General features: G+C 32.5%; 8 protein-coding genes across 11 annotated transcripts; 4 read left to right on the top strand and 4 right to left on the bottom strand.

Moving 5' to 3' along the window:
• Positions 1 to 183: 183 nt before the first annotated feature.
• ThrRS (threonine--tRNA ligase) lies at positions 184 to 3,771 on the bottom strand. Of its 2 annotated transcripts, none has more exons than XM_033473720.2 (5): positions 3,617 to 3,771; positions 3,116 to 3,199; positions 1,479 to 3,034; positions 1,106 to 1,395; positions 184 to 1,029 (listed from the first exon to the last, which is right to left on the bottom strand). In XM_033473720.2, exons 1-5 carry the CDS (start codon positions 3,680 to 3,682, stop codon positions 881 to 883), a joined length of 2,145 nt encoding a protein of 714 aa, XP_033329611.2. In that variant the 5' UTR covers positions 3,683 to 3,771; the 3' UTR covers positions 184 to 880. The 2 variants fall into 2 exon arrangements, with proteins under 2 accessions (XP_033329611.2, XP_033329610.1); XM_033473719.2 differs by having other exon boundaries at positions 3,486 to 3,625.
• Positions 3,772 to 3,801: 30 nt separating this feature from the next.
• Positions 3,802 to 7,502, bottom strand: LOC117222168 (uncharacterized). Of its 3 annotated transcripts, XM_033473717.2 has the most exons (7): positions 7,172 to 7,502; positions 6,506 to 7,038; positions 6,257 to 6,426; positions 6,030 to 6,188; positions 5,851 to 5,979; positions 4,381 to 5,784; positions 3,802 to 4,316 (listed from the first exon to the last, which is right to left on the bottom strand). In XM_033473717.2, exons 2-7 carry the CDS (start codon positions 7,002 to 7,004, stop codon positions 4,122 to 4,124), a joined length of 2,556 nt encoding a protein of 851 aa, XP_033329608.2. In that variant the 5' UTR covers positions 7,005 to 7,038; positions 7,172 to 7,502; the 3' UTR covers positions 3,802 to 4,121. The 3 variants fall into 3 exon arrangements, with proteins under 3 accessions (XP_033329608.2, XP_076376519.1, XP_033329609.2); XM_076520404.1 differs by having other exon boundaries at positions 6,506 to 7,502; XM_033473718.2 differs by having other exon boundaries at positions 5,851 to 5,970; positions 6,506 to 7,501.
• A 266-nt stretch (positions 7,503 to 7,768) lies between these two features.
• eIF3h (eukaryotic translation initiation factor 3 subunit h) lies at positions 7,769 to 9,046 on the top strand. The gene is made up of 2 exons (XM_033473716.2): positions 7,769 to 8,149; positions 8,218 to 9,046. The coding sequence occupies exons 1-2, from the start codon at positions 7,887 to 7,889 to the stop codon at positions 8,963 to 8,965; spliced, it is 1,011 nt and encodes a 336-aa protein (XP_033329607.1). The 5' UTR covers positions 7,769 to 7,886; the 3' UTR covers positions 8,966 to 9,046.
• A 308-nt stretch (positions 9,047 to 9,354) lies between these two features.
• Positions 9,355 to 12,986, top strand: SH3PX1 (sorting nexin 33-like protein SH3PX1). The gene is made up of 5 exons (XM_033473714.2): positions 9,355 to 9,794; positions 9,961 to 10,150; positions 10,231 to 10,688; positions 10,778 to 11,473; positions 11,539 to 12,986. Exons 1-5 carry the CDS (start codon positions 9,777 to 9,779, stop codon positions 11,788 to 11,790), a joined length of 1,614 nt encoding a protein of 537 aa, XP_033329605.1. The 5' UTR covers positions 9,355 to 9,776; the 3' UTR covers positions 11,791 to 12,986.
• Positions 12,987 to 16,910: 3,924 nt separating this feature from the next.
• CaMKI (Calcium/calmodulin-dependent protein kinase I) lies at positions 16,911 to 21,207 on the bottom strand. The gene is made up of 8 exons (XM_033473710.2): positions 20,594 to 21,207; positions 19,516 to 19,650; positions 19,362 to 19,436; positions 19,024 to 19,286; positions 18,801 to 18,941; positions 18,198 to 18,324; positions 17,406 to 17,493; positions 16,911 to 17,312 (listed from the first exon to the last, which is right to left on the bottom strand). Exons 1-8 carry the CDS (start codon positions 20,701 to 20,703, stop codon positions 17,124 to 17,126), a joined length of 1,128 nt encoding a protein of 375 aa, XP_033329601.1. The 5' UTR covers positions 20,704 to 21,207; the 3' UTR covers positions 16,911 to 17,123.
• A 1,032-nt stretch (positions 21,208 to 22,239) lies between these two features.
• On the top strand, positions 22,240 to 23,670 carry Nse1 (SMC5-SMC6 complex component Non-SMC element 1). The gene is made up of 6 exons (XM_033473712.2): positions 22,240 to 22,511; positions 22,603 to 22,744; positions 22,802 to 22,997; positions 23,073 to 23,186; positions 23,252 to 23,371; positions 23,449 to 23,670. The coding sequence occupies exons 1-6, from the start codon at positions 22,412 to 22,414 to the stop codon at positions 23,452 to 23,454; spliced, it is 678 nt and encodes a 225-aa protein (XP_033329603.2). The 5' UTR covers positions 22,240 to 22,411; the 3' UTR covers positions 23,455 to 23,670.
• LOC117222162 (coiled-coil domain-containing protein 174) lies at positions 23,671 to 26,347 on the bottom strand. The gene is made up of 3 exons (XM_033473709.2): positions 26,240 to 26,347; positions 25,418 to 25,633; positions 23,671 to 25,341 (listed from the first exon to the last, which is right to left on the bottom strand). Exon 3 carries the CDS (start codon positions 25,339 to 25,341, stop codon positions 23,878 to 23,880), a length of 1,464 nt encoding a protein of 487 aa, XP_033329600.2. The 5' UTR covers positions 25,418 to 25,633; positions 26,240 to 26,347; the 3' UTR covers positions 23,671 to 23,877.
• A 14-nt stretch (positions 26,348 to 26,361) lies between these two features.
• On the top strand, positions 26,362 to 27,832 carry LOC117222164 (uncharacterized). The gene is made up of 3 exons (XM_033473711.2): positions 26,362 to 26,819; positions 26,895 to 27,035; positions 27,110 to 27,832. The coding sequence occupies exons 1-3, from the start codon at positions 26,525 to 26,527 to the stop codon at positions 27,601 to 27,603; spliced, it is 930 nt and encodes a 309-aa protein (XP_033329602.1). The 5' UTR covers positions 26,362 to 26,524; the 3' UTR covers positions 27,604 to 27,832.
• The last annotated feature ends 107 nt before the right edge of the window (positions 27,833 to 27,939 follow it).

A 27,939-nucleotide genomic window follows, 5' to 3' on the forward strand; every position in this document is an offset into this window, starting at 1 on the left:
TGACAATACAATTTCCTGAAGTTTGAAATGGACTTTTTTAAACTTTTAATAATTAATTAACTTTTAGTAATTAAACCTTTTTAAACTTGTTAATTCATGCACGAAGAATGATTATTCACTTGGTTAATAAGGCAATTATGCGTAAATATGTTAGCCTTTGAATTTAAGATGAATTAAAAGCAATTTGAGTGGAACGTGCTACTTTATTTGAATGGTTGTTACAAGAGATCTTTAAAAGGCAGCAATTTTCTGTTAACGAGGACGTGAGATACAATTTACAACAGTTTATTTTGAAAGGACATTAATTGCAGTTACAGCAATACGCGTATTGACCGTATCGGCAATAAATTATGGAGCACAGCCGTTGAGATGAACATTTCATTTTACGATGTACACTCAATGTTTCTGTTACAAAGATGGACGTAACCAAATGTTATCTGTAGCCTCTAAGTAAAATGAGTTATCGTCGATAACTCCTTGATGCAGTACTAGATATAGACATGTCCCTTAGAAAAAATGCTGAGTAAGTAAAAGCGAAGTATGCTTTTTCTACGTTTACCATCTTTATATTTTCCTAATGTGTCATGGAACAAAACACGCCGATATAAATGCGTAACTTCTTGTTGAATTGTATAATAACTTGCTCAGCAAGGAATTATGTGTAAAATATTCTATACAAAAGTTACTCTATATTTCTTTATGATTTCCTTAGAAACAGGATTTCGGTAGCGTGATATATTTATTTAACTGGTTCGTGCATTGTTTTTAACAAATTTTCAAGAATGTCATTTCTAGTTCTATTGGTTTTGTGTTACAACCGATACCATTGAAGTTAAGGTCTACAAATAAATAAATATTCCATTTGTTCATGAAAGCTCGTTTAGAACATTTCCTCACAATTCTGATCCTTCTGCTCTTTGAAGGACTTGAATTTTGTAATTAAATCGTCTACAGCAACTTCTCCGTGTACCTTGTTGTCCCTGGTTCGAACATTCACTGTACCAACTTTGCGTTCTTTTTCTCCAACAACTAAAAACATAATTCCATAATATAAAACACTCCGTCATATAATACAGACTACATCAAATATGTAATACTATATTACCAAGGATGAAGTTGAACTGTGCAAGTTGAGCATTTCGTACTTTTTTATTCAAAGTATCACTTGCATCTGTATCAACCTCTGCCATGAATCCAGCATCCCAAAGTTTATCCTTCACCTCGAAAGCATACTCGTCGAAGTGAGAACTTACTGGAATGACCATTGCTTGCCGCGGAGACAACCAGAATGGCCACTTCCCAGCATAGGATTCAGTTAAAATCGCAATCATTCTTTCGACGGAGCCTAGAATGGCCCTGTGAATGATTACTGGCCTCGTTTTCTCACTAGCCTCGCTAAAATTTTGGAACATTCAATTGTTAATTCAAATTGAACTTTGTTCGAGAATTTATTTAGAAATTAATCGTTCTTTTCTTACTTAACATAAGACAAATTAAATCTAATTGGTAATTGGAAGTCCAATTGAATTGTGGCACACTGATGAGGCCTCCTTAAAGCATCCATAATCGTTATATCAATTTTTGGGCCGTAGAACGCACCATCTTCTGGATTAATTGTCCACTCTGCTCCAAACGTGTTCAAACTATCTTCCAACGCTTTCTCAGCCTGATTCCACATTTCTATATCTCCCAAATATTTTTCCGGTCTCGTGGATAGACACAAGTTGAACGTGAAACCAAAAACAGAGTACACGTGACGTAAGAAGTCCAACGCGCCCAGCACTTCGTCTTTAATTTGTTCTACCGAGCAGAATATATGTGCATCGTCCTGCTGGAAACGTCTGACTCTGGTAAGTCCAGTCAATGCACCAGACATTTCATTCCTGTGCAACACTCCGAAGTCAGCCATTCTCAATGGCAATTCACGCCAAGATCTGTTCCGTACGTCAAATATCATGCAATGGCCAGGACAATTCATCGGTTTAAGCGCGAATGTTTCTTTCTCAACGTCAAACGAGAACATGTTATCTGCATAGTGCTGCCAGTGGCCAGACGTTTGCCACAATTTGCTGTTATAAATATTAGGTGTAACTACTTCTTGAAAACCTCTCTTTCTATATTCGGACCGAATAAATTCTACCAAAGTATTATAAATATGCGCTCCACGTGGTTGGAAGAAACATGACCCTGGAGAAAGTTCATGGAAAAAGTATAGTTCTTGCTCTTTTCCTATTTTCCTGTGATCTCGTTTAGCAGCTTCTTCTTGAAATTTCTCCCACTCTTTCAGCTGTTTGGTGTCTGGAAAGCTGATGCCATAAAGTCTTTGCAAAGATTCTGCATTAGCATTTCCTTCCCAATAGGTGGAGGAATTTTTAGTGACTTTGATAGCTTTTACCTTTCCAGTGTGTCTAATGTGTGGCCCTCTACACAAATCGATCAAAGGGCCACACCTGTAAACTGTGGTCTTAGGTGTATTTATTTTTTCATTAATAATACGAACTTTGAATTCATTGTACTTAAACATCTCTAATAGCTCTTCCTTTGTCATTTCTAATCTTTCAAACGGCTGTTTCTCTTTAACTATAGTTTTATAAAGGGTTTCCAAGAATGGAAAATCTAGATTTGATATACCCTTATCACCTAGGTACATATCATAGTAAAATCCATTCTCAATTGGTGGGCCATAGCATAAGCAACCACCGTATACCCTTTCCATAGCTTCTCCCAAAATGTGTGCACTGGAATGCCAAAATACTTGTTGACCATCGTGGCTATCAAACTTAAGAAGTTCTAGTTTGCAATTGGATTCCAATGGTCTATCCAGATCCCACAGCTCATTGTTAACTTTTGCAATGATGGTATTATCTGCTAAACCTTGACTAATGCTTTTTGCTACTTCATATGGTGTTGTACGCCAAGATTGGCCAACAACTTCTTTTCCATCAGGAAGAGTTACTTTTATATCAGTAACTGATTTTGAAGCTAATTCTGCTTCATATTCTGCTTTTAACTTGTCCCATAATATTATACGATCCTAAAAATATGTTATGCTGTTGAACCAGATTACTACTATAAAATGTAAAACTATAAATTTTTAAAGTATTTTTTAATATACCTGAATATAATTGGGCCAAGGTTTTAATTCAGAAACAGTTTTCTCATCAGTGACAGCATTCTTTTTTTTCTTCATCATCTTCGCCTATATTTGACAAAAATATTGCATTTATTAAAAAAATTGACCTGGTGCTTTACATATTTATAAAATACTAAATAGAATGACGAAGTTAGTAGCATACATCAAAATGAAAACTTTCTTGTATTACATCAGATTATTGATTTCGCTAATATGGGATGATCATTTATATATCAGAAACAATTCGTGTCGTTATTTTTTGAAAATATGTTCTCAATAAACAAATGAACGAAAAAATTAGCAACACATTATGAAATAAGGTATCGGTATGATAATACACTATATAACCAACCCAAGAAGCATGTGGCCGCATCGAAACATTATACAAGTTTCTAGAACTGCAAATACGCAAACTCGACAACATATTTTAATGCTAAAAATGAAATTTATAAAAATCTGATAAAAAATTAACTATGTTCATGCCTTTTCTTCCTTTAAATTCAGGTTTTGCACGTTATTCACCACGTCGTCACTCATAACGTCCACCATATTGAAGCGGCCTAGGCTTACTGCATCTTACTGCCGTGACATATCATCTATACATAGGTGTAGAATATCAAACGAACAAATTATCAATGTATTAAGTAGTGACGCACAATGAGAACACGTTCAAGGGCATTTATCATTTATTTCCTTTTTTTCTTAAAAAAATAATAATCTCCTAAAAAAATATTTAGGAAAAGGCATTATGCAAATTACATTATAATCTTTGTCGTGTAAGAATGTAAAACTAAAAGCACATAGTTTTCCATTAAAATAATTAATCTAAAACATCTAATGACGATGATTAATGTAATTCAAATAATAGGGCTTTGAATGCATTTAGTTTTACATCCTGTATAATGTAAAATTTACAATGTTTTCCATTCATAAATATGTTTCACTAGTTACATTTTAAAAGTTTAAATAATTAATATACATCCTCTCCCTAAAAATGTATACGTTCATGACGAATAATATGACTTCTATGGTGGAATCTTTTCCCACAAGCTGGACAAACATATGGTCTCTCGTCTGTGTGAATTCTATTATGTATTTTCAAGTCGTATTTCTTGAAAAATGATTTACCACAATGGGAGCACACGTGATTTCGCTGCTTTAGGTGATCACGTTTCACATGTTCCTACAGTAACAAAAATTAATTTAGATAAAGTTATAACAGTCTCCCTGAAAGAAGATATACTTACATTTACTTGTGAAGAAGTATTGTAAATTTTTTGGCACATATCACACGCAAACTTTTGCGGACCTTCCGGTCTGTGATTACTAGCGATGTGTTTGTTTAATGTAGATTTCCAAGCGAAGGACATTTTGCATTCTTTGCAATGAAATTTTTGTTGATCTGCAAAATGTGTACCTATGTGCTGTTTATAATTGTAACTGGTTGAAAATGATTTTTCACATACTGTACACTGGAACTTTAATAAATATACTTTCGACTTTCTTAAATCTTCCTGTTGATCATCTTGTTTGTCATCACTCATAGAATTATCAGCTTGCACCTGCGTTTCCTCTTCGTCAACAATTTGATCATTATTTGTATTAAGTTTACATTGTATATCGTCATTAAGAGAAGTTAGAAGTATCTGTTCACTGTCGCTAATTGCGTCATTCTTTTCATTTTCTTGGATGGAATCGATTTGACTGAAACTTTGGAATTGTAAAAGTTGATCGTTTTCTTTGCACTCCAAGATTTTGGAGCTTTGATTTTCAACTCCCGCATTTTCCACGAATTTAAGAAATCTTTCTGAACTATCGTCATAATTTAATCGCTCAAAAACTTCGAAATTCGTTTCTACATATTTATCAAAATCATTTTGTGGATCCAACAAAATCTGATTTGCGGCAAAACTTTTTTCTTCGCCTTGTAATTCATATTGTGTATAACTTAGGTCGCCGGATATATCATCTCTTATATTTTGTTCACGGTGGACGTCGTCGTTCACATCTTTTATGCTAAAACATGTGTTTACTATATTTTCAGAAATATCTGCATGTTCCTCTTTATTTTCGGAAGTTTTTACGGACTGTATGTTCGGTAGTTTCTCCACTAAATTATTAATTAAAAATTCATAAAATTGTTCTCCTGTCTCTGTCTGTACTAAACGTAGCATAGGTTCTTCTTGGTTTATAGAATTACTTTCATTATTTGAATCATCTGGAACCTTTTCGTTTTGCTCGACGTTTATGTCTTGGTGATTGTGGATAGTTAAATCGAGTTTATCATGTTCAGTGATACTTGATTCTGATAAATCTATCTTTTGAAACATATCTGTAACATTGAGAGAAATATTTGTTGAAGTGTTATAATTTTGTGGTACTTCTGATTTCTGCAAGTCTACTTCATATGTTTGTGGGCACGCTAAATATTCTTGATTGTTTAAAAATTTCGTATTTAATTTGCTCTTTAGAACAGGTTCATCCATTTGGCACACATACAGCACGTTTTGGAGTATTTCATTATTAGATATCAGTTTGTCAGAATCAGTTAATTCCTCAATTAATGGAATTTTTTCGTTTGTATCACAAAAATGTTCTTGTGCAACATGGTCCTTAGTATTCTCAATATTCTCCAGATTAATTTTCTTCAACTAAACGCAAAATTAAATTAGAAGTATTTTATTGCAAAATCAGATAATTATAACTACATTCTTTACCTGTTCCGATGTGATATAAATAATTGTTTCCAATGGCAATACTCTTTTCAAATTTTCCTCATTCTCCAGGAAATCGAAATTATCCTCCTGGTTTTTATGCTCATCGAATATCGAATTTTTCTGAAAATTCTGAACAATTAAAACAATCAAAAACGGAATTCTTTTAACATTCTTCTTACCATTTCATTATTCTTGCCTTCCGAACTGGTTGCATTCTTTAAATGAGAGCTCTCGTGTTCCCGCAAATGTAAGATCAAACTGAAGCTCTCACCGCAAGTTTTACAATAGTGTTGTCTCTTAAAAGCTTTTTGTTGAGCAAGTGCATTACCTTCAACAGACTATACATTGCTAATGAGATATACATCGATATCCAAAGATCTTATACAATAAAATATTATTCAATCACCTTATTCTTGTTTACTGTGTGATCTTTTTTCTCAGCATTGATATTGGTACTATTACTTTGTGTTTCATATGCATCTTTTTTTAGTCTCACATGAATACGCTTATGTCTGGCTAGAGAACTGATCTGAGTGAAACGTTTGCCACAAATAGAACATGGATATGGTTTTATCCCTATAAATTTAATTGCAGATAATTTTCGAATTTTCATCTTGTTTGTATAATAGATTTTTGGTATAAATAATATATTTACCAGCATGCATTCTACTGTGTCTAATCAAATTTGATATGTGGTTGAATTTTCTCCCACAAACTTCACAAATGCAAGTGTTTGTTCCCAAATGAATATTCAAATGTGTTCTTAGGTCTGCTTTTCTAAAGAAACCTTTGCCACAGATTTCACATAGCTGTGATTTCTCACCTAAATGTATACTTCGATAATGATAATCATATTGAGAAGCTCTGTCAAATGTTAAATCACATTGCTGGCATTTGAAAGGCCTTGCCACATTCTCAGGCAATTTATCAGATTTTTCTTGGCTACAATGTTCTGATTCTGCTTGTGATTCGCTGATTATGTCTTTTTTTAAAAACTGTTTCAATAATCCGTCTCCAGTGTGATTGTGCAAATGATCATAAAATTCATCTTTATTTATAAATAAAAAGTCACAAATTGGACAGACAAAATTCATAAACTGCATCTCAGATACATCATTCCTGTAACTTTCTTGTAAATTTATACCGACTGACATATTCGTATATTTAAACTTGTGGACTCACTATCGTCTAGAAATAGTTATATAGATTTCAAATATAACAATTAATATTAAAAACAGTTCTAATGCACGCGTATTTGTTTTATAACCAAATAACCTAACCAATTATGATACTTAATATCATCGTATAATGCGTTATTTACATTCAATTCTTCTTATATTATTTATTATTAGTTTGCACTATCAATTGACGCTTACAAGGCATACATTATTTAAGTTGTTTTTTTAAGAAATATGTATTTGTCAGCTGCCATTAATCGTCAATACAGTTCGTGATGATTATCACTTTTGCAGTCTTTACGATTTGTACGGCTTATACATATTCCAAATTGATTTAACAAAAACGTAGCACAGATCTTCTTCTTGCATGTTTTGAAAAGCATATCATACATATATTCAATAAAAACAATGATACAGACGAGAGAAAATCGTGTATTATATCGATATGTAATAACCACAGAAAAAGTGGCAACTATGTATGTCCAGTCCAGTATGTTATTGTCGTTTTTGAGATAGATCATGGCGCCTATTACGGTGAAAACTAAAACTAGAATTTTAAAGGCTTTTCTCAAAAAGGATAAGTGAACAATTAAAACTAATTAGCGAGCAATTATAGGCAATTAAAGATCAATTTTTTGAGCTATGTTTCATTAATATTGGTTACTATTGTGAGTCAGTTCACTGGACCATAGTTCATCACGTTGACCATTCTAAGTATATTTTTGAATCTACGGTTGTACCATGCGTGTAGACTGCAGGGCTGTAAGAGGGATAAGAATTTCTTTTCATTCCTAACCTGGTTGACAAGAAGCTAACCACAAATCGCTGTCAGTATTGTAGCTATTTTTCATTGAAAAAATGAATTCGAGAACGCAGACAAGAAGAATCCCCGAAGCAGAACCGCGTATAGATTATGTTCAGTGCGATGGACTAGTTGTTATGAAAATGGTGAAGCATTGCCACGAAGAATCTTTGAGCAACATGGATGTGGCTCAAGGTGCTCTACTCGGTTTGGTAGTCAAACACCGTCTCGAGATCACAAATTGTTTTCCTTTTCCCAAGAATGATGAAATTATGGACGAAGAAGAGTACCAGCTTGCAATGATGCGACGTCTCAGATGGTAAATCATCGATCGAATAATGCAACATTATGTAGTAGTGTAACAAAGATTAAAATATATTTTTCCAGGGTAAATGTTGATCACTTCCATGTCGGTTGGTACCAGAGCGCAGATGTTGGCAATTTTCTAAATGTTTCACTACTGGAATCACAATATCATTATCAAACTTCCATAGAGGAATCGGTGGTTCTTATATACGATACAGCCAAGTCAGCCAGAGGTTTCTTGACATTGAAAGCTTATAGACTTACTCCACAAGCTATTCAAATGTACAAAGAAGGAGAATTTACACCGGAAGCATTACGTACTTTAAAGATCGGTTATGAGAATCTGTTCATTGAGATACCGGTGGTAATAAAGAACAGTAATTTGACAAATATAATGATGTCTGAATTGGAGGAAATGATTCCAGAAGAGGAAGGTACTAAATATTTGGATCTAGGAACTGCTACAGTACTAGAAAATCAGTTACGTTGCCTGATGGATCGTGTAGATGAATTGAATCAGGAAGCCATGAAGTTTAATAGATATCAACAGTTAGTTGTTCGTCAACAACAAGAAAAGAATAGATTGTTGGCTAAAAGAGTTCAAGAAAATGCAGCCAGGGCTGCTAAAGATGAGCCTCCGCTACCAGATGATGATATCAATAAACTAATGAGACCTTTGCCTGTACCACCAAGGCTTAATCCAATGATTGTAGCTGGACAAATTAATACATACAGTGAGCACATTTCTCAATTCTGTGCTCAAAGCTTAGCAAAATTGTATATTACTCAAAGTCTTCAAAATGCAAAGGAGTCGAAGTCTTCTCATTGAACGCGATTATAATTTAAAAATCCGTAACATTAAAAACAAAAATGTTACTCAAAGATAATAAAATTTCTCAATGAAACAATATATATGACTCTTCTTTTTCCATTTAGCATTTAGAACGATTATATTAAAGCTTGTTTTGGCTAATTTATTAAATTAATTATGTTTATATCATAAATTATATATGAATTAGATAATGCTAATTTATTGCTATTGTGTATTTCACCATTTAATCATTTAATTACCAAGAGTTAAAAGATTCAACGAAATACATTTTTTTCTAAGAGTACTTGTAATTATGTAAGAAATTTTGGTTGATTCTGTGAGTTAAGTTGTACAGACTCTAGTAAAAGTCTGATACGAATTAATTCACAAAGGCGGATCCAAGATTCAGTGGTGGGCTGTAATTTTGCGCCCCCTGTGCCTTTGTGTTTAACCTCGAACCGTATAATGAGTATCAAATTTTCTATACCTTCGTCTTTTTCTCTTTTGTTTGTTGTTTTTTGAATATGCAGATTGTTCTATATTTTTGTATCGATACATACAATTCTTTTATAAAACGCGTAGTTTTCTGAAATCATAAAAGCATGTTACGCGCCAGCCAAAGACAGTAGCCGTACAGTCGTTTGAAATTTCCATTTACGTGACACGGAGTCGCACACACGTCCATGCTCGAATACGTAAATGTCAGTCATACGGTTGAGCAGATTGGTGTAAGTATGTGACCGGGTGCAATTAAATTGTTTGAATTAGGAAAACGAAATCCTATTGTGTTGGCGGTCAGTATTTTAAAGAAGTGTTGCTGCATGTTTCTATGATGGAGGGTCACCAGGTATGTACATCTGTCTATGATATTGAAACTTAAACTTATCGCGATCAGTCGTTGCAATGTTTGATCAACATGTTATGACTCATTCTTTCATGTGGCAGTCGAAATTCAATCCTTTGTCTTTTTTATTTTGGAATTATTGTACTTAATTTCTTGGTTGTTTGTTTAGGTGAGGGCACTTTACAACTTTACTGGGGAACCAGGAACAGCAGAATTGTCCATTGTAGCAGGAGAAGTATTGACTGTCATGAGAGATAATGTTGGCGATGGGTGGTGCGAAGGTTTTAATCAAAGTGGGAAATGTGGACTGTTTCCAGCAGCCTATGTTCAAGTAGTAGAAACCACAGCTCCTGCGTCAAGTAATAGAATAATTTATATATTGTAGAATTTTCGTTTTTAGTACATCATTTAAAATGAGACGAATATTTTAATCCATTAGGTGCCATGACATCATCTCAACAGAGTTCTGGTGACTTTTGGGATGATGATTGGGACGATGATTCAGAGGTTGGTCAAACACAGGCCTACATTCCATCACAACAACAAGAATCACAAAATACTATACAGATAGTGCAAGATCATAGCACTAATGATTACGGAGACGCATTTTCTATGCAAGCCATGAATTTTGCAATACCTGAAAGGCCTATGCCTAATGTACCAAAGAAAAATAACAAGTTTTCTACATTAATCAAATCAGGAGAGGATAGTTTTTTATTAGGAATGAGAGTAATGAATGTTCCTGATAGTGAGAAAGTATATATAGAGGAAATGGATGGAGGGCAATGTAGATGGGTTCAGAGAGGGGATCCCTATAGTTGTGTAGTCACATCTCCTAAAAAGGAATCCAAACTAAAAGGCCTTAAAAGTTTTATAGTCTATCAACTCACGCCGACGGTATTTGAATGTGTTCTACTTTCCTGTTTTCCTGTTTTTCCTATCTTTTAACTATCTAATATGGAACTAATTTTCATTTTCTATAACAGTTTAACAACATTCAAGTTTCAAGAAGATATAAACATTTCGATTGGCTACATGAACGTTTAGAGGAAAAATACTGTTTCATCCCCATTCCACCATTGCCCGATAAACAAATATCGGGAAGATACGAAGGGCACTTTATAGAGCATCGACGTTCACAACTGCAGGAGTTTGTGGATTATGTCTGCAGGCATCCTGTGTTGGCGCGTAGTCGTGTTTGGGAACACTTTATAACTTGTACAGACGAAAAAAGATGGAAAGCAGGCAAGAGGCAAGCAGAGAAAGACGAATTATTAGGCGACAATTACTATCATGCTCTCCAGTGCCCTGAAACTCCTTTGGATGCTATCAAAGTAGAAATACAAACTGATACTTATAGTAGATTCATAAGCTGCCTAGATCCTGTAGTTAAAAATTTCATGGCCATGGCTGTTGACCAGGCAAAAAAGAATCAACATCTCTATAAAAGAGAATTTCAGAAGATTGGTCAGTCTTTTTGTTCGTTGAGTCGTGCACTAGAAGGTGACGATAGCAGTCGAGGAAAATTAACTAATGCGTTAAAAGTAACAGGTGAAGCTTATAACGACATAGGCAGACTGTACAAAGAACAATCAAAGTTTGATTGGGAACCACTTGCAGATAAGTTTCATATTTACAGAGGAATCATCAGTAGTTTTCCAGATGTAATCAGTATACACAAGGTAAACAAAAGAGAAGCACAATTCTTATCATCAAATTTTAATTGAGTAAATACATATTTTTTTAGAGTGCTGTTCAAAAGAGGAAAGACTGTGAAAAGCTAGTAAGTGAACATAAAATGGAACCACAAAAGTTGCGAGAACTTTCACATCGAACAGATATAATAGCAAGAGCACTTCTTGCTGAAGAAGCGCATTTTCAGACGGAACAAGAGATACATACAACTCAGGCCATGAAAACGCATTTAACAGAGCAAATTGCATTCTATCAGAAGATTGTGGATAAGTTGCGGGAAGCGTTAGACGCATATGAAGGCTGAATTTTATGTAAGAAAGATTTTTTCGCGAATATCACTTCGACTATAAATTTCTAACAGTGTAATACGGACTTTACTTTAAAGAGCGTGAGTTACAAAAAATAAGAACGTGAATTGTAGATACACTTTGACGTATATTATGTTCATTCAGTGATAAGAGCTATTTCAAGAAGAATTATGTACATGTTCAATCAGGGGAATTCAGCACCTCTCTTCTTTTAAATTTGCCAAAAAATCACATTGAATATATATATTCTATTTATAGTATTTTCTTATGTCCGTTTTCATTTTATGCTCTAGCACTGTCATACTGATATAAAATCATGTTAAATCGGACCAGGAAAGATATAGATTGCAGTTTTTAAAGAATACGTATTATTAAGGATGTATAGTAATATATTACATGTTAATATTATTATCAATCTCGTGTGGTTGCTATTTTTAGAAATTTAAATATTTTCTGTATAGATAAATTTTTCATATTAATTTTAATCGCGAACTCTTTGCTATAGTACAAGTATATACACACACGTATCTACTATATGCTTCGTTACGTGATATTAACATATGCTTGAAACGTAATATTATTTTTACATATAGTTCACAAGTAAATTATTGCATAATGATTAACAATTAAGTCAAGAAAGCACACAGTAAGAATATGCATTACATGCATTCTATATTGAACATAAAGTGTCTGTCAATTTTATTAGTTCCTCATATATTACAATTAAAAATACGTTGGTACAATATCATAATAAGTATTTGTATATAACACTATTGTACCGTAGCATGTTAAACTATAGGATAAATATAATAAGAGTAATGACTTCACTGAACATAAAATCAATTACATGTATAATAAGTACAATGTGTATAGAATATAATGTAATATTTTTCATTTAACATATTATTGTGATGCTTCGATTAATCATTGAGTTTATATCTAAAAAAAAAGGATGAACTGAAATTATTTCAACTGCAATCTATGAATTACATGTTATAAATTAAGGCATTTAATTCCTAATACTGTGAAAGTAAATTGAATAAAAACGGTAACTTAATATTAAGCGCAAACATAGACAATTTTGTAAATGATATCATTATTATCATCGTCATCGTCGATTATTATCATTTTCATCAAGCATATTTTTCTTCTCTTTCAAACAGGAGTCTCAATAAACGTGTAGTAAATTAAATCGTAGCTATTATTTTTCTTACACTTTAATCTACAAGCGTGCAATACTTCCATTGTTCTTAATCAACTTACAACTTAAATTAGCTTTTTACAGATTGTAACAAGAAGCAACTTTGTTATAAATGTTACGAATAAAAAAAAATCGTATTTTTATATTCATCAACATTCCATAATGTAGCACCACAATCAAGATATTTTTTAAACTTTGTTTAACTTGAAAGTTGAGTGGTTGATGTTTATTTTTAATAATTCTCGTAATCACAAGCCAGCTTTGTGAACAAGTATTTTTTTTTTATAGTAACTTTGAACTAGTAATTTTTACCAGTTTTTTTCCTTCAATGAATAAGGATACATTGGCACTGTAAACTAGATCAATTTTATTCTGATTACTAATATCCCTCGTCATAGGTATGATGGTAGATTGTGTCATTAACTTTCTAGAAGCACTGTCTTTTCCTTACATGTACGTTTTAACAATGAAACATTCGATACTTATATCTCCACATGCATAAATTCAAGCATAACAATTACAAAGTTTATGCAATTAGAGAAGTACAATAGGAAGAAGTTTGTTCCTGTATTAGTTAATAAATATATTGGAGTATAGGCAAATATATAGGCAACAATTGAAAGTTTGTTTAATCAACAGTACATTTTCCTAACTTCTCTCTTCTCTCTCTCTCTCTTTCATACTATTTTTCTTTCATTTTCATACATACTCTATCGTATCAGTCTGGCATTTTTATATTTTTGTATTTTTCCGAATAAGACCCCAGTTACATGTCATTTTCATTCCTATTTAAAATCAGCTTATCTTTACATCACATTTGCAATGTTCCTGCCGATATGTTTATTCGTGTGGAGCGGTCTTCTTGCACTTCATTTTTGGAGGAGGAAGGGGGAGACTTTTTAAAGTTACAGCTAAGCTCCTGTTTTTTTCCTTTAGAATTTTAAATAATAAGCTCATTACTAACGCATAAACATTAGCATAAAACATGTTATTCGTAATGAACTCTTATTAGATAACACGATGTTGGTAATTTGAAAAAATATAATATTGTTTCTTAGGTCAAAATAGAATTTACAAGTGCATTACACACGAGAAAGTGGAAAGTGAGACAAAGAATTTCTCGATAGAATGAAATAGAATCAAGTAGTTGTGTAATGTAGAGGAAGTAATGTAAATGCAATTTTTATTAAAAATATTTTTCTTTTATATATTCCTTCTTATTGTTCCACCATCGTGTCATCCAAGGCACTTTAAGAACGATGTGTTAGTAATTTGAATTCAAATCTTATAATTTTGATACCAAAGCATTTCAATAAAAGAGTGAATGGTCATCGCTACGTTTATCTTATTCTTCATCGCATGTACATATGTTTTCGCTATAAGTTTCTGTAACACTTGTTTGAAGAATAATATAATGAGCTACCTTATAACTAATATAATTATTATCAATCTCAAAATCATTTTATAGCATTTAATGAATTCCTTCAATTTTATTCACATTTTATTTGCTATACGAATAGTGCCCGGTATACGGACGGATGTCTAATGTGATAGTGTCCAAAGTTACTATCATATTCATAGTTATAGTTTTAAAAGTTAAAGAGGAGAAATATTAATAGTTTATAGTAAAATGTGTGCCCGCTCGATAAACAGCAATAATTCTTTTTTATGTTAGTATATAGAATATTATGATTTCATTTCAATTGATTATATACGATGTAAATTTATTTAAAAGCACGTTTCAAAGGACACGAAAAACATCAAACTGTTTTCCTTTTTAGATACAATTTTACACGCTACACTGTAGATCGTTTTCTTTCTTCTTTACTCGCACAACGAAGCCTTCAAATTTATGTAAAAATACTCCAAAACGCTAACGTCAATTACTTCAAAAAATCATTGTATACAGTTCAATTAAAAGAATTGCTCCGTCAATTAAAATTCTTAACATTCATAGTTAACATTAATATGGATGCGCTATTGAATGTAACCATAACAATATTATTTATCACAAGATCACGGTATTATTGCACTCGACTGCAATCATTTATAAAAAAATAAAGTAGCCGCTGTGCAATAAAGTATTCCTCAAGCGTTTCGTTAAAGTACTTTTATCGCGTTCCGTGCACTTCGACATCATAATAAGATACAAATATAAACAGCGATCGTGGCATATCAACTTTTGCAACTTATGCGATGACATTACTATATGATAACTTTCGATATTATATAAAGAAGTATTAAATACAAAAATAGTTGTATTCTCACAATGTATTGATGGTGTTTAATTACACATTTATATATACATATATATATATAAATACATTTTTTTAATGTAAATATATATATATGTATATCTATATATATGCACACACACGCACACACATACAAATAATGTGTACACTCTTTTTGCAACATATAATTAGACATAAACGTTGAATTCTTAACTATTCTAACATCATGTTTGTGCTTTACAAATTATCTTGCGTATTTTCTTTTCTCTTTCTTATTTTATGTTTCCTATCATTCAAGAATCACACAAGTAAAGTACAATTTTGTGTATATATAAAACTATTAAAAAAAGAGAAACGAAAATTGATTTGATACTTGTCGTGCGATCGCTCTCAAGGGACTATGTAAAAATTTCAAACCTGAAACTATATATAATTTGCTTTTTATATTAGCATCTTGCAAACCGACAGATAAAGTATTGTGTATATATTATGTACATACTTGCTGAAATTCTTAGTGCAACGTATCATTAAAAAGTATCAGTACAACAATATACACGTATGTATACACATATTAAATATAGTTCAACAGATCCGATTTAAAGTTTCTTAGACATGTAATAATATCACTATACATATAACAAAAAGAGTATATTGCGCACAGAATGTACATTTCGTAATGTCGTGCACTGTACATGTCTTGTTACAAACACTCGTGTTCGTATATGATATATCACGTATCGATTATCAACAAAACATAAGAACAAGTATTAATAATAGAAATCAGATCTTATGTAAACTTGCGACACGATTCTGCGTGGCAAGATCTTCTCTACTAGTAGATAATAGAGATTTGTTAATTACGTCTTTTATTATTTTCTGTAATACCTATCAAAATGGTACCTCAAAAAGCGCTACATTTCATCGTAATGTATGCTCTCTAGATATATCGGACAAGAAGCTGTACTCACGAGGTTTCAAACATATTTGCCAGGATATAAGACTATTATCTTGCAAAAAATCATCTAAACAGCCACTATTCGTTATCCCAAACTTTATAAAAGATAAAAACTTGTCGTTGTACTGTTTTACATTAGTCCTTTTCCTTGCTTATACATATTCGCTTAGATTTGACCCAGCAAGACAGTTCTACAAAAGTATCATGTGAAATCCCACAGAGTGTGTATGTGTGTGTGCGGGCACGCATATGTGTGACTGTGTGTGTCTGCGCGCGTGCACGACTAATCATGTATCTTACTCGATCAAATCAATATTTTTAACATATCATCACGAAATCTCTATCGATAACTACACATATTGGATCTATTGATTTGATGTATGTATGTATATATATATATATATATATATATATATATATATATATATATATAAAATTATATACATAATACAGCATATCAACACAGTGAAACTCTATTTACGAGTATCCGAACAGAGCCAGCGAAATGAAAAAGACTCGGAAAATCGCCTTATATCGCGCGGGCCGTTATATAGGTCTGTATTGTACATAGATGGTGGCAAACCGTGTCATAGGAATACCTCCGATTAAAAGCGAATTAGCTGAAATCTATACAAACCTCTGCCAAATCGAAGTAGCATTGGCGAGAGGGTAAAAGGGCGCCATGTCCAACGGCTTCTCGGTTAAGTTTCTCATAGGCGAAAACAGTTCGCAGCGTAACTCAGCTTTTCTTATATTTCCGTTGTTTTCTAAGATACGACATATTCGTTTGGAACAGAGTAGACAGAGCGGTGCGTGTGCTACCCCACAGCTTGAAGCGTTTGTTGCGTACGTATAGTGGTGAGTTTGGAGCGGTCGGAATGGGAATAGGATTTGAGGTCACCAAGCTTGATACGGGCAATGGTGACTCAAGTGTTTGCTTCAATTGAGGTTGCTCTGAGACTCCACTGATCTGGCTTGGTGACTGGGGTTGTTGGATTGCGATTGATCTGGGTATGGCGTGAGGTTGCCGCTGGAGGGGCCTGTTGATCCTGGTCCCTCTTGTTGTTGACCGCTGTTGAGCGCCAGGCGTTTCATTTGTCGTATAACCGTTGTTGCGTGATAGGCTTGCTGCAACCATGAGAGATGAGGAAGACTTCCCTACGGAGCCTGGCGAGCAAACACATACAATCAGCGACGAGATAATCATTCAAATATACTAACCTTCCACCTTGATTTGGCGAAATTCTTTCTAAGTTGTTCCGATACAGTACCATGGATATTTTTATTGCTAGCTGCATTGCCGGATATCCTGGAAAAATGAATTCCACGATTTCCATGTCAGAAAACAAATACATAGCATTGTACAATACATGCTATACAGCCTCTTATTAACACCTTCGCTACCATTCTCATTCGAACCTTTATATAAAACACAAATTTCCAAAGAAACTGGCTGTGCGCGCAATTGCTAAGAGAAATAACTTTGAGTTTCTTTTAATGTCTTTACAAAGAAAAACTTCGTCTCAATAGCCATATATAAAATTTTATCAGTAGCCAACGTGTTAAGCGTATTTATTTGTTGATTATTATAATGTTAAGGAATGAAAATCTTTTGTTTGTTCGAGGATATTTTATCATTTTTATGCAGGGATAATGGAAATTTTGATTATCAGTATGTAAACACTGTCCATTAATGTGCACATCTGGGAATATAATAGAGTATTTATAGAACATGTTAAGTTAATGGATGACAAGATAAACGTAATCTTTTTACTTACTGAATTCCACATTTACTTTATTATTAAAGACAATACTGTTCCTGTAATTTCTTTATCACTTGAATTTTAAAATAAAACTTTCGAAGTGTTCAGAGCTAAGAATATTCACAAAGTTTCTATAAATTGATGCTAATTTGTCTGTGTAACTGCATTATTATATATTTATATAAAGAGAAACAGATGTAATTTCAAATGACAAATTATGTGAAATATTTGAGGGTAATAATGATCTTACCAGGGATGTGCAAGGGCTTGCTTGCAAGTATAGCGTTCCTCAACATTGACGCATATTAGCTTCTGAATGAAATCCTTTGCAGAATCACTGATATCGTTCCAAAACGGCGAATCAAATTCAAATTCACCTATAACAGTCTGGTTAGCTCTTTGCTATAGAGTAGACGATTTTTTTAAGTATAAAATATTTCATATAAATGAAATAATTTATTTGGAAGAAATACTGTTAGCTCCATACTTTGCACAAGAAAAACATTGATTTGTACTCGCGTTGAAATCTTCATAATTATTGCTTTTGAACTAGATAGCGATAATAGTGAAACCGATTTTTTCATTATTCTTTTTCACTTATTTTTTTTTTTAAGAATTAACAACTAGCACAGATTTTAGAAAAAGAAATGCAGTCGAACACAGAGTATCATTTACTTACTATACTATCGTTTATATAGCAGCGTACAAAAACTAGAATAATACCTTAAAAATAAAAATATCAAGTTAATGTACTGCTGCATGTACTGTCGATCCTAAAAGTAGTAACTAAATTGAAGTGAAAGTATAGTCCTTCCAAATGCCATAATTTTCCTACCGAAGATGATCGTATTACCTGTTAGAATTTGTGTAAATAAGACAGTATCGTTCTCGTCATAAAATGGTGGATATCCACATAATAAGATATAAGAAATGACTCCTATGCTCCACACATCAACGGCCTTGCCATATGGTTTTTGCGCTAAGACTTCTGGAGCTGTACAAATAAATAGGTTCACCTTTTAATGCTTTCTCCTATGTATTTTGATTCTTTTCGTAGAAAGAATTAACGAGCTTACCAACATATCCTGGAGTACCGCACGCAGTTTCCATAACACCAGAGTCCTCCATTTTCGAAAGACCAAAGTCACTAATCATAATCTTACTGTCCTCGTCTGGACTATAGTACAAAAGGTTTTCAGGTTTTAAATCTCTATGTACGACACCCTGTTCGTGCATATAGTCCACAGCTTCGAGGATTTGTCTTATTAAACCTGATGCATCCTTTTCCGTGTAGGAACCTTTCTCAACAATTCTATCAAAAAGTTCTCCACCAGTGACCCTAAAGGAATACAAAAATGTTTCTTATTTACACTTAAGCAATCTTTTATAAAGTACAGCAAAAACTACTACTTACAATTCCATAATTAAATAAACTTTTTGCTTGTCCTCGAATGTTTCCAATAGCTGTACAATGTTTGGATGTGTTAGCCTATAATAAGTAAACAAACAATAAATAATTTTAATAATATATGTGCACATAAAAAGATATACCCGATGAAATATTTTACCTTCTCAACACTTTGATTTCATTTTCTAAAGAATCTTCTTTCCCTTTCAGTGCTTTTTTGTTAATAATCTTTACTGCAAACATTTGGCCAGGCTTGTCCTTACTTTCTGCCAAACGTACTTCAGAAAATGCACCCCTAAAACATAGAGATATATTAATAATATTATACAACAAAACATAAAAAAGCAACTTGTGCTTTTACGACTTTAAACTTTTTAACTATTTTATTTTATTTTAAATGCTCGATACAAAGACAGTTAGAAAGATTAAAAGCATATGCATCAATTGCAATAACTTAGCAGCCAGTATTTCTACACAAAGGTACTTATGCAATTATTACCAATTGCTTGTTGCCGCGATATGTCATATTCATATCCCGACTATTTGCCTAATGACTGTCTGTATGTAATTAACTTTAACATATTCCGATAAATGAATGTCAGCATATAGCAGACTCATAAATGAACACATTATGTTTATCCTGACATTAATATGAACAAGTATAAAATCTACTCTTTCTTACTTAATACAATAATATTAAAACACTAACATGCCTAATGCTATGAAATATGTTTGCATATACAGTGTCCAAAAAAATTTGGGCCAAACTTATACTACATGTTACTAAGGTCAAATGTATGAAAAAAGTTCATATAAACTTATGTCCGAAAATGTTTTACAGCTTCAATATTTATACATATTACACTAGATCCATGTTAAGGTACATTTCTCATAAAAATATTATAATGATAATTGAAGCAACGAATAGAATTATTTTAAGAATATATAAATGTTAAAAAGGCTTGGAATTATTTATATAATTGGCATAGGTGTAGAATAGTTGATATAAATTTATGTACTATACATATAAAATATCATACATGTATAGAACAAGATATATGTGTAAAATACTTATGCATATATATAGTATGCATATGTACATCTTAACAGTATTGTATATAAATTTTGTTATAAATAGTGGTCAAATTTAGTACATAACACTAGAAAATATTTCTTTGTAGTTGAATCCTGTTTATTTCAATGATAATTCGTATTCGTAATCAACGCAAAATACATACGTTCCGAGCATCTCCTTCAAGATGTATTTGTTCTCAATGGACGGGGATTTATCGTCTTTTCCATCTTTTTTGATCTTCTTATTCGGGTCTTTTTTACTGAAAAGCGGCATTCTCGATGTCTGCTGCCGCAGTAACTCACAATTATCGCTAAATTCGACTTGCTAACGTGTTTCCTTAATTTCGTTGGTACAAGCTGCCGACTACTGACAGGTTATCTGCTCACGTTAACGAAAATCGGCTGAACGAAAGTTCCTTGTCTGCTGCGATGATTCTAGCTAGGCTCTGATCATTTGGCAGTGAGGAACGAAGAGAGGAAAGACGGTCGTCAAACGCCTCATAAGATCATCGTTTGTCAGTTGCCGAATGATCATGAACTCTCGACCTTTACGCACGTAAACGATAACGCACACCCGTGTCTTTGCTTGCACGATGTTCCACTTTGCTTATTCGTGGACCGTGTTTGACACGTATTCGTTCCGCGCACTATTTCGCTACCGAAACGCTCTATTCCGCGTCGCGACGCGTCGGTTGTATCGGGCTCAGGGTCGCGGCCTCGCGCCCTTGCTGTACAGTCTCTACTATACAACTAAAAAATACACATACGTCCCACGTATATGTATCTATGCTGTATGCAGTTCTGTTTACCCTGGTTTATCGTATACACAACCGTACAACCGTATTCCCTTTTATCATTTCCAATAAATACATCTTAATATGTATGTAGTACATGGACGGATCTTATTTTTTTGGCGAATCTACAGATGATTTGCGAATTTGCCGACAGAGGACTTTAAACGTCTACCGCATTCTCGTTTGTTATTTTAATCTCGTTTAATTGCTCTCATTCAAATATTCCCGCCTCCCGCGATTCTGTAATCGATTAAAATTCTTAATTTAATTGAACACATTGTAGAAGCTATAACGATATGATAAGTAAATGAACTTGGAAATACCACAAATAAAACCTTCCTTCGTAAATTCAGGATTGTTTCCGAAAATTCGAGAATTATTTAAACTGTAATTTGTAAGAAAGAGAAATTATGGACTTCTCTGCTGTAGCCAGACAGTTTATTGACCGTACGATGAAAATCTTCACCTTAGATCTAAACAGGTACATATGTACATACATATCATCGATGCGGTATGATTTCGTCATCCCCCCAATTTTTTCTTACGATACTGCAGTATTTGAATCTAACTTCTATCCGTCGATAATAATGCAGTGAAAGCACAGCACGCCGCAACAGCGGTTCTCAAAGATTTCTCTGTGACAGAAAGCTAGAGCCGTACGTATGAACATACCTATTTCCTTTGTTTTAAATCTTTTTTACTTTTAAAGTGAACACTGATAAGCAATCATATGTCATACAGTGAAAAATAACGTATAGATTAAAAAAAAATTATAATATTCGAATCCAAAATAGGTATGATATATTTACACAAAGTTGCAAACAGTTTTAATGCGCATGCGCAATTAATACGTCTGTGGACTTATGGGTAATTTCTTGCAAATTTAAATTTTAAAGCATAGATCATGCAATGTTGGCGCGTATTTCAAATGCACGGAATATACAATTGTACGTTATATAATAATAAAGTAACTATATTAACTACATTTGTAACTATATTTGTAACTATATTATGCAAAATAAAAATATAATAAAATCAAATAAAGAATGTATAGTTGACACCAAATAAGAAGATCCTGTTTCGTGGCTTATCATATTCCATTAGTGCTTTCTCACTCGTTTAAATTCGTTTGTTTGTCAAGTATCTTCTTGTTTGGTGTCAGGTTCAGTAATAATAATATGTCAAAAGATGGAGTATACACAAAAACACAAAATACTTTTACAAACATTTGTGCACGAAGGTGTTCTTGATGAGAATAATGCAAAAGAATTAGTTATTAAATTATTTGGTAAACCAGTTTAATTTTGCGGTTAAGCTAAGCTTATATATTTGTAAAATGCACAAGATAGTATGTTTACAAATCAAATTATATGTTTTAGACGTTGATAACGTGCCACTTATCATAAATCAGATAAATGAGCAACTACAGCCCTTGGATATGTTAATCAAAAGATGTGAGTGCGAAATTACAGGTGAATTGTTTTGGATTTTTGCAAATACAGAGCTCGACGAAGTAACCAGGTATGTAATTTAAATTATATCGATATTAATTTCTTTTTCACCTATTAATTATTCCAGATATCAAGATGAATTTTCAGAAATGCAATTAGCTTTGTTAAGAAACGTATTTTCTGAAATCATAACATCGAACGATGGGTCTGTAAAAAGTATGTTTTGCCTTAATTTATGTTCATTAGAGGATGTTAAGATGTCGAAAGCAGAAGCTGAAGAATTTTTAAATGACATGGTTGATAGAAAATGGTTAGCTTATAAGGTAATAATAGTATAGTAAACAACATTTCTATATAGTACGTATCTTTACTCTTTACATACATTATATTATTTATAGAATGGTAATTATTATATGGGTGTAAGGAGTATAACAGAATTAATGCCATATTTTAGAGTTACTTATAAAAGCAATTTAAGTACCTGCTGTCTTTGTAAACAAGCTATTTTTCATGTAAGTTTGTTTAATGGATTTGTACAATTGTCTAGTTAAACTAAAATCTTTTTCATTTTATGTAGGGTGAGAGATGTAACAATTGTCAGGCTATGTTACATTTACACTGTTTAAAGCGATATGCTACAGTTCATAATCCTGTTACTTGTCCCACTTGCAAATCAGCATTTCCCAATACTACTCTGGTAACATATTTTTATTAGTTGCAAACTATTAATTACCTATATTACTATGATTAATTTCTATTAATCATTCTGCATAGGTATAATTGATAATTTAGCAACAATATCGGACAAAGATTAGAGCATGTCATAGAGGTTTTACCAGGCAACACTTGAAAAGCAGGAATCATTAAAACATTATCTATCAACAATTGTGTAATAGCTTGTAAGAATCTGTGATTTACAACTAAGGTCCTTTTTGATATAATACAATTACTGAAAAGCCTATTGATATATTTTTAGTAAATAAATTTTGTGTGATATATGGTTGTCAGTGTCTTTAATAACCTGAAGTATCAAATATACATATATACATATAAATATTTACAAGTCATAGAACATTTTTCCCTTATAGAATACTTCAACATTTTTCTGTTATAAACGAAATCGGTTCTCTTAAATATATGTCTTAAGGCTCAAATTCACAAACACATAATAAACATTTAATGACTATTATACTATACAATATTTCAAATATTTTGTCCTTTTTCAAATTCTTCTCTCAAATACCTCAGTCCTGCTGCTATACTTGCTTCATCTATATTTCTGTTAACTTTCATTTGATTTTGTATACTATTGGGAGAAATATTTTTTTTTATATATATACTTCCAGCTTCATGGGAAGTATTACAACCTGTTTGCAAAATAGTATCGTTCTCGGTATTGACATAGCTTTCTAACGTAGGAGGAAGTGGAATATCATAGGAATCAATATTCTCATTATCATTGGTTTCCAATTTATTTTGTGTAGTTGTATCGGAAGAATCAGATTTTTTATCATTGTCATTGCGTACTAAATAGCCGTCGCTTTTAAAATTATCATAAACTGGACCAAATTCGTTAATTCTAACTTTTCTACATTTGTGTACCCATTCTTCTTGAGACATTTCATACCAGGGACCTCTTTTACCCAACAATTCTCCTAAGGCTTTTATTTTGCTCTCTTTATCTATGGGTTTGCTTTCTTCCTCCTTATTGCAATTTTCTTCTTTGTTACTTGTCTCTGATATGCCTGCGTTCGACTCTGCCTTTTCTTTTTCTTTGACTTCCTCTTCTTCCAATTCTATTGGTAAGCCTGCCCTAATTCTTTGCCTAATCTTAGCAGCTTTTATTCTATTGCGCTCCATTCTATCCCTCAATTCTTTTAGGTCTTTACTTTCTCTCTGTTTTCGTTCTGTCTCTTTCCTTAAATTAAATAAGTTCTCTTGTTGTTTGATTCTCTCTTCTTCATCTTGTGAGAATGCATAGTAACCGACACCATGAGCTCTTGCTTCATCAAACAAAACATCCTGGTAGTGTATATTTGATTTATCTGTTAATTTCTGCATTTGTTCTTCCCATTTTCTTCTCATAATTTCTATTTCAGGTTCTTTCTCCTCTGTTACAGTGGTATGTATAATATTATCTTTAATTTTGGAATCAATACCTTTTTTGTTAACAATTTGTTGCTTGATTAAGTTATCCTTTTCTTGCATAACAGATAAATCTTCACGTAAACATTTTCTTGTACGACCAAAACAATCTTCATATTCAACCCAATCATCTTCATTCCCAAACGTTGCATTGTTATCTTCTTTCTCGCTATTCGACAATGTTTCCTCTTCGGATTCATCGGACTTATTCATAAAATCTACAAGGAAATTTTCATTATTATGTTTGGACTTTTTTAACCGTTTATACAATCTTGCTTTTGCTTCCAACATTAATTTTGACTTTTTATGGGTGTTCACGTCTTCAATGTATTCTGTTTTCTCTGTATTTTCTTCTGCACTCTTTTCCTTAACCTTTTTAGGCCTCTTCTTAACTTTTGGTATAGTATGATTAATTTCTGATTTTAATTTGACTTCGTTCACTTCAAGTTGTTTTCTTAAAAGCTCTGCTTTTAGGCCCACCAAAGACGAAAAGTTTATATTGATCTTCTTGTTGGTATTCATCTATAAACAATGTAAAAATAATAAGTAACAACTAAAAACAATAGTCGCAGGTTTTGATACTGATTGCACTGCTTACCTTTATAAATTGATATAAATATGAACGTTTAACTTAATACATAATGTTCGATGAAATAATTTTATCTTATTTTTTTAATTTGTAATAATTAAATGTATATCGTCACAACTTTTGTTTACACGAAGTTTCACACAACAGGGTTATGCGAGCCAAAGAAGATCTTCTTTGATGCGAACATAGGCGATAGCTCCTGGCGCCATCCTTGATCGAACGACGCTATTTGTAATTATTACGATGTTAAAATATAATATTTTTTCATAATATATTTAAAAATTTTAATAGCATATATTTAACAGCTTTAGCGAAATCATCTATAATCCGTTTATTATTATTTTTGACATCATTTTTGAATGATATGCACTCAAATTAGTACAATTAACTAATAATCGAATAATATAACGAATCAAACTCTCCAATTTGAATAGAATACTTTAATTATAAAAAATACAGTAGATTAGCAAGTCTCATTTTCAAATGATGCAAAGGAGTTGCGCGAAATGAAATGCTTTACGTACTTGATATGTATGTATGTGCATATATACATCCGATATTTTTATTCATAAAAATCGGCTGTTTACTTTATTATACCACTATATCAATATATAATAAAATCGAAATAAAAAGAAACTATGAAAAATATCAGCGATAATATAATCAAATTCGTTTAAATGACAAATCGCAATAAATTAAAAAAACGGTTACGAGGGGGGCAAAATTCTGTGATTTTTAGGAGTGATTCTTAAATGATATGAAAAAATTGTGCACAATAATTCATTTTATCACAAATTTTACGTAATAAACATTCTACCAACATTAAATTACCATTTAATAATTAAGGCGCCATTTTTTAATCTAAAGATCTATTGTCGATTACCAAACCAACAGCGCAGTTGAAGTCAATTGAAGTTGCCGATCTGCTACTATGTTAGTCGTGTAAACTGTGAACTACGAAGAACAGCAACACGTTGCGACGCCGGTTAACTTTTAAGTTTTGGGAGATCAAGCACAAAAGATTTAACACATATTTTATCGTTGTTAAAACTAGCGACACACGAAGAAAAAGAATTAGAATTGACTTGAAAACGATTCTCCGATTGAAAAAGTGCGATGGCGCCCCGGAAGATTGTGAAACATGCTGTTTCGGAGGTTGCAGACAAGGTCGCAGAAGCCGGTGATATATCACTAACGAAAAAGAAGAAAACCGCTACAAAGTCAGCGAACAAAAGTGATGAGGAAAAACCCATCCGATTACCAAGAGCTGCGAAATCAGCAAAAGTTGAACAAATTGAGACCGTCAACGCAGCGAAAACTGTGAAACCGGCGAGTAAAACGACGACCGCCAAAAGTACTTCGACAAATAAAAAACATAAACAAGCTGAAGAAAATACTGTAACGGAATTAGGTGTGCATGATTTTCATGATTTTTATTTTTACGTTTTTATTATTTTGTACTTATATTATTATATCATATTCATAGCTAAAACGAAAAGCGGTAAAGCGGAAAATGCAGATCATCCAGAAATAGTAGCTGTAAAAAGGAAAAAACAGGCGAATACAGAGGCAGCAGCAAAAGTAAAGTTAAGCAAGAAAAAAGCTCAGGTTGATGACATAGAGCAAGGTAAACTTATACATATATGATAAAAATGAAGATGATGTTATCAATATGATTAAAAAATTATATTAATATTTTAGAAGAAAACATGGTTGCAAAAAGAACAATTGTGTCATCTAGAGATACTCCAATGAAACAAAGATTGCGTCCAAATAGTATCAAAAATAAGGAAAACTCAACAATCCGAAAAAAACCTACTAGAACTCGTGGCAAAACTGCAAAACGTAATGTTGACGATGAATTGACAGAAGTTACTCAAAAAGCACAGGAGAAAATAACTATGGAGACAGTGATAATGACGAAAAAAGGAAGAGGAAGAAAGAGGGCTGCGACAAAAGAAGAAAATGGAGATACAGAGGGGAAAAAGACATCAAATTCAACAGAAATGATAGTTAGTAACAACAATGTACAGAAATCACTGGATGAAAGTGACAAGAAAGATGATTCTGAAAAACAAGACACAAATATAGAGAAACAAGAGTACGAAGCTACAGTTAGTGATGAAATTGATGAAGATAATGTACAAAGTGCATTAATCAAAGAAGAAGAAGAAGAAGAAGAAGAAGAAGATTAATGCTCAACATTAATTTTTTACTTGAAATGTTTCTTAATATAATATATTATCAATATTTTAATATATTTTGTACAAACAAAAAATAACGAGTATTTTCACTCTGAGAGAAACTCTTAGAAAAACGTACATTATAAGAAGTCAACAATATATTTCAGTTGCATATTGTTTCATAAAAATGTTATTTGTATTCTTCATAATGTTTTTTACATAATATAAATTTTTTAATCAATTTTTGCATCGTTTTAATAAAACTGTTGTGTCATGAATAATCAAGATTATTTGTCTTAAATGGCCAATGGTGTCTATTGGTGTCACGGATTCTCCTCGTAATCTGCT

This window comes from Megalopta genalis, chromosome 3 (assembly GCF_051020955.1).
Source record: "Megalopta genalis isolate 19385.01 chromosome 3, iyMegGena1_principal, whole genome shotgun sequence".
In the NCBI taxonomy this organism is placed as follows: domain Eukaryota; kingdom Metazoa; phylum Arthropoda; class Insecta; order Hymenoptera; family Halictidae; genus Megalopta; species Megalopta genalis.